Raw genomic sequence first — 6,113 nt, forward strand, 5'->3', positions numbered from 1 at the left:
GCAATATTCATCCTCCCACAGAGTGTGTTAAAAGAGGTCCATAGGAAGTGCAGAAAATTTCTGTGGGGAAGTACTACAGAATAGAAAAAGGTTTCTTTAGTTGCCTGGGAGAAAATTTGTAAACCAAAAGCACAAAGGGCTTTGAATATTAAAGGATGTAGGAACTGAAATATAGCAGCCGTGGGAAAATTAGTGTGGATGATAATGGAGAAAGCGGATAATCTATGGGTGAAGTGGGTGCATGGTATATATATGAACAATGGTATAAATTTTTGGGAGCATCAGGCACCAGTGGACAACAACTGGTATTGGAGACGGCTTAACAAGCTAAAGCTGGGGATGATAAGTTGGTACCACAATGGAAGGTATTGCCTAACTGTTACTAGGCACTATTCTATAACAAAAGGGTATTTGAAACTAATAGGAGATGCTCCTAAGTTACAAGCAACTGGATTGGTATGGAGCAGAGTAATGCTTTCCAAAACACATGTTCATAGTGTGGCTTGTTATGTAGGGGAGGCTTATGACAAAAGATAGACTACGACATATGGGAATACACTGTGACAATACAACATGTGGGATGTGTGACAATGGCAGTATCGAGAATGCAATGCACTTATTTCATGAATGTACCTGGTCTGTGCAGCTATGGACAATGGTAAAGCAATGGATTGGTCTCAACATACAACTTCTAGAGGTGGCAGATACCATGCACAACATCAATAGTTAACATTGGAGAATCTTTAAGAAGAAGATCATGGTAGCGATACATGGAGGGAGAATCTATCAAATATGGCAAGCACGATACTAGAGACATTTTAGTGGACTTGGTGTAAATAATAGTTTTATTTTGCAGCAAATACAAAGTATAATAAGGGAGAGAATTGATATGTTGAGGGAAACTAAGGAAGCGAGGAAAACTAGATTTCTAATTGATAGGATATATAGCTAGTAGTTGTGATCTTTTTTGAGAGAGGTGTTCGAGGCTCAATTACCGGTTCTATAACAGTATTGAATAATCTTATGTGTAAACTGATGGTTAGCTGTCTGGTAACATATTCACATCTTATTACCCAAAAAAAACATAAGCAACTATTGAGGACCCAAGAGTCGAACAATGAAGTTCTCTTTTCTTTTAATTTGGCTGTTCCATGCTAGGGGAAGGACACCTCCCAAAGGAACCATTCCAATCCGTCCCTCGGTGCCCACTCGACAACCCGCTCTCATCGAGGAGTAGCTCAAGCAATATACCCCAACAACCGATGGGTGTGGGACTAGGACCCCGATTCCAATCGAGCATGAACAACACTCAGTCTTCTGCATTTCATGGGCTACCAGAGGCACACTGGACATCAGCATCTTGTGGAGTTGATAACTCAAATTTTGAATTTGTATTATATAGCAGTGTACTTGTGAAAAAATAATGTGTATACGAGCTTGATAATTATCAGATACACAGTGCATGCTTAGTGGTTTTGACCAAGTATACAATTTGCAGAGCTAGAAGATCATTAATGATTTCCTCTTAATGAACAAAAGAATGCCTCTAGTTATTAATGATATGGTATTTAGATTCAACATAGCTTTCTGCCTCCCATAAAAATGATCCAAAAGCAACTGCCTCCAGAACCAGCATTGTCAAACCAGAGTATGTAACAGAGAGAACTTCATCATTAGATACATCTAGCGTACCATCGTCAGAAACTTTAATATCAGGCCGTCCAAACAATGCTTGCGTCTGCTTTTCAATCACAGAAATTGCTTCCTTTGATCTTAAGGTTGCATATCTCTGTAGTGTCTCCGCATCCAAATACATCACATAAGATCTCAGCCTTTGTGATTTATCCTCAATATCAAAATCCGCTAAACCTTCTCTGTCACCATCTTCAGGGTAAATTTCTATCAATGACTCTGGATCCCATAGTTGTCTTGGTGCAGCTGGCTCATCAGGATTTGTTGAGATCTGGAAACTTTTAGGAGGCTTACTCATACTCCTCTCGAGTTGATAACGTTCGTCAACCCTTTTGAGGAAATATCCATACATAATAGAAGCAGCATAGAGCTTACCAAGTTTGACTTTGCTAATTTGAACAATGCTATCAAGAGGCCCCACTTCACGCTCACCAAGAACTATAGATATGTGGCTTACGATCATTTCAAATGCATCAGCAGAGTGAATAGATTCTAGCTTCTGCTCTTGATTTGGCCAAAAACCCACACTTCCAGTAGGAACTGATGTTTCAGATATTTTTGGGATCAACGAAATTTCATTGTCTACAAATTTGTGTACAATTAAGCAGTATAGAATCTCCTCTAATGCTCTCCGCCTTTCCTTCTCTCTAACTTCAGCTATTCTCCTGAAATTCAAAACGAATTTCTATCAGGCATGTCCATATATATAGCCTTGGCTGTAGGAAACGATAACTAAAATATGACTCACTAAGCAAACATTAAAAAGAAAAAAACAAAGATCAAATATATTACTTATGGAGCACATCTTTGGACGAAGGCTGATTTTCCTTTAATTGGGTATCCCGTTCATTCTGTAGGTTCTCCAGCTGCTGTTCAATAGCTGCAGGGAGCAAATGCGGATGGGTTTGTAAAATCTGTGCTAAAAACTGACCAACAGCAGACTCCAACTGAACAGGAGCAACTGGGACCAAATCACCTCCTGAACTTCCTGATGCTGTAGCTCTTATCATCCAGTTTCTGTTTTGGGCCTTTTCTGGCCCAATTCCTAGCCTCGGGACAGAAAAAGGGGAGCTCTGCATAAGAAAGTAAGATTATTTCAGGCAATGAATGTAAGATTATTACAAGTATTAAGAAAATATCTCTTGTGAGAACTGGAAGATAGAAATTAGTGCATCTTCATGACCCTCCGTCAAGAACATTGGCATAAAACAACAACAACAAACCCACTGAATTCCAACAAGTGGGGTCTGGGGAGGGTAGAGTGTACGCACACCTTACCCCTACCTTGTGCAGGTAAAACATTGGCATACAATTTTATAATCAGCTAAATGGTCAAATTGAATCGTTTCTTTTTTACTTCTTGAGAAAGATATATCAGATGAAGCCGCAGAGAGTACAATCATCACGTACTATTTAAACTACAACCTTTTCTTCTTAAGCCCCCAACCCCAAAAGGGAAGGGGTAAGTAAACAACAAACCAATATATCTGTAAGCCCTTAAATCAGGTTATATGTTTCCAAATTCCATCACTCAAGCCTACAATCTGGCATAAATAACTCAAACTATGAACTCCAAATCAAACTTCTCCTTTAACCATAAATATATTTACAGAAGAAAATCCAAATTTAACATTTGCAGCTGTCAAAAAGGTTTTCAGCACAAACAACATGTTTCATGCAACTTGATTAGCCAACTTTTCTGAAGATGTAAAGCCAAACAAATGGTCCCGAGAAGATATCTTTACACATTTTAAGTTTACCAGACCACACTCAATGTATGTTCAAGAAGAAGTGATATATCTTTAAATGTTAGTGATAAATGTTTCTCCTCGATCATATGTGTAATGCATCCACATCTATTTCAGTCACTTTCGTACTCGTAAAAGTCTAGTTCTATTATTTTCCAATTCCAGTTACATGAAATGAAGTCAACTATTGATCACTGACTCTGAGAACTTTAATATCTGGTAGGTGAAATAAGTCCACCTTAAGGGTTTCCAAAATGCAAACATACCACTTTGGCAATTTGAGCCTACTTGATGTAAACACTTACACCTCAAGTTCTATAATACAAGTTATGTAAGTTAAAAACATTTTAACTAAATTGTTGAAAGTCAAAAGAGATAGTCAAGTTGAAATTGAGGGAGTAAATTTGTCAGTTCATCAAACAGCAGATCAATATTTAGACATGTAAAGGAAAGATAGACGGACAAACAGATCCTTGAACCTTAATCGAGAACTTTGAAAAGTGGACATTGATCATCATTAACAGGGATAAAGGTACCATGCATTCCAAGATAAGCAAAAGTCAAAAAATGATGATGCGTATAGGTTAGTTTCATCTGCAGTGTGAACCTTTCTTCTTCTTTTTCTGGGAATCTTGGTAGCTACAAAAATCAATTTGACTTGATTATATGTAATTTATATGGAGCATGTTCACAAGCCTTTTAGGAGTACGATGGGCAGTGTCAAACAATGTGAAGGATGTGGCGGCCAATGACAAAGCAGCTTAAGGATTTACAGAACACTGTACCTCTATGCACCAAATGGACAAAATGGAAAGAGAGAAAATCCAGATGTTTTGAAGGGAAAAAAAACTGCACTACATTACGTAAAGCTACTAGTCTACATTCTCTATCAATTTGGTGTAAAACGAAGGATGTAAATCATTACAAGAGTAATTTGTAGACTCCTTGTATCATAGATAGGAACTTAAGTCTTTTATTTTGTATAAATTCCAACAGTTTCTTAGTGCTATTTTGGTGACAAAAATTTACTGACTTATACAGTTATACCCCAATAAAAGGGATTGAACATGCAAATTTCAATTAGTGATGATGCATCCTATTTTCATGTTAAACTTTTAGAAATTGATAAACAAGCATATGGATCATTGGAGAAAAGAGAAATGCAATGCCCTAGTGCTCTGAAAGCCTTTTTCATGATCCAGTTTCAGGTGTTCATGGTATTTAGACTACCTCCCCACTTATTTCCCCAACAACTGTAATCCGGCATTTTCTTGTTAAAACCGAAGAGTACGCCAATATTCTTTCTCAAATCGACAATCAACGAATTTGGTTTTCAAGCCAAAATATACCATATTAAGTTTGGCATCTGAGTACCTTTCCATCTTCATTATGCTCGTCACAAAGTTTTTCTATCTAATCAGGTATTACTCATTTAGAAGTAGTGCACACTGAACTTCTACATCACCTTTCCTATAATTATGGTAATCGAAATGGAAGTGGGCACTTTCTCTCTTACACCATAATTTTGTAACATTCTTATGCTATACAGGAGAGCAAATTTTTAAATACTTTTCATAATAACACAAAAAAAAACTATGCAAAAACCAGCCCTCGATACCACTTTTCCCAATTCGTGTACTTCTCAATACTGAATCATTATACAATTCCCCACTACTTAATTTCATCTGATTATTTTTATATTTTCATCTCTGTTGTTTCCTCCGCATAATAATCATGTTCAATCTCCTAATTAAAATAAGAATAATAATCTTTTTTTTTTTTTGGGGGGGGGGGGGGGGGTGGTGGTGTTAACTCTTCAACCAAAAAAAGCGGCTACTGCCAATTGTGACCTTTATCTTCACATAATTAACAACGAGTTCATACGCAAGTATTTACCGAGTCAAATTAACGTACTAATTTATCTAGTCTCTACAGAATACCATGACTGTACTGAAACCAAATATATTTCTTACTTTGGAGAAAGAATGAGAGAGGAAGGATTTGGTGGGGTCGGAGAATGCCTGGAACTTTTTCAAACCGCCGCCGGCATTGGACGGGAGAACAACGGACACGTCGGCTAATATTCCGGTCATTTGCATCGACTCTTCAGTGGTGGAGGTGAGGGGTGAATCTTCTGGTTGGCTGCTGCTGTTGCTAAGCCAACGGTAGAGCCGCGATTTTGCTGATATTTTTTTTTGTAGTTGGTCACTTGGCTGTGTACGGAGGAAAATATTAGTTGGTTACGTGGTATCTAATTTAGAGAAGGCGCACGACAAAGTCCTAGGGACGTTCTTTGGAGATGCAGGTAAAAGGATGTCGGTAGCATACATTAGATCGATAAAGAATATGTATGATAGAGCTAAGACTCGGTTTAAGACTGCGGGATGTGACTTAGAGCTTTTTCCAGTGGTTATAGGGTTACACCAAGGATATGCGCTTAGCCCGTTCTTATTTGCACTGGCGATGGACGCCCTAACACACCATATTCAAGGTGAGGTGCCATGGTTTATATTGTTCTTTGATGATATAGTTCTGATTGATGAGACACGAGGCGTCGTTAATGAGAGATTGGAGGTTTGAAGGCAGACCCTGGAGTCCAAAGGTTTTAAGTTGAGTAGGACTAAGACGGAATATCTGGAGTGTAAGTTCAGTAGCATGACGGGGGAAGCGTAC

At 38.1% G+C, this 6,113-nt stretch overlaps 1 protein-coding gene across 1 annotated transcript; it reads right to left on the reverse strand.

Annotated features, from left to right (window-relative positions):
- Window positions 1-1,410: 1,410 nt before the first annotated feature.
- Window positions 1,411-5,654, reverse strand: LOC104250017 (UV-B-induced protein At3g17800, chloroplastic). Its single transcript, XM_009806552.2, has 3 exons — window positions 5,414-5,654; window positions 2,485-2,765; window positions 1,411-2,357 (listed from the first exon to the last, which is right to left on the reverse strand). Exons 1-3 carry the CDS (start codon window positions 5,537-5,539, stop codon window positions 1,547-1,549), a joined length of 1,218 nt encoding a protein of 405 aa, XP_009804854.1. The 5' UTR covers window positions 5,540-5,654; the 3' UTR covers window positions 1,411-1,546.
- Between the last annotated feature and the right edge of the window lie 459 nt (window positions 5,655-6,113).

The sequence above is a fragment of the Nicotiana sylvestris genome, chromosome 8 (assembly GCF_000393655.2).
Source record: "Nicotiana sylvestris chromosome 8, ASM39365v2, whole genome shotgun sequence".
Taxonomy (NCBI): Eukaryota; Viridiplantae; Streptophyta; class Magnoliopsida; order Solanales; family Solanaceae; genus Nicotiana; species Nicotiana sylvestris.

Excerpts from the sequence above, each read along its gene's own strand:
- LOC104250017 (XM_009806552.2), bottom strand. The coding sequence starts at position 5,539 with ATGCAAATGACCGGAATATTAGCCGACGTGTCCGTTGTTCTCCCGTCC. Across the intron at positions 2,766-5,413 it reads TCTCTCATTCTTTCTCCAAA|AGCTCCCCTTTTTCTGTCCC; the intron begins GTAAGAAATATA and ends TTTCTTATGCAG. Across the intron at positions 2,358-2,484 it reads TCCAAAGATGTGCTCCATAA|GAGAATAGCTGAAGTTAGAG; the intron begins GTAATATATTTG and ends TTTGAATTTCAG.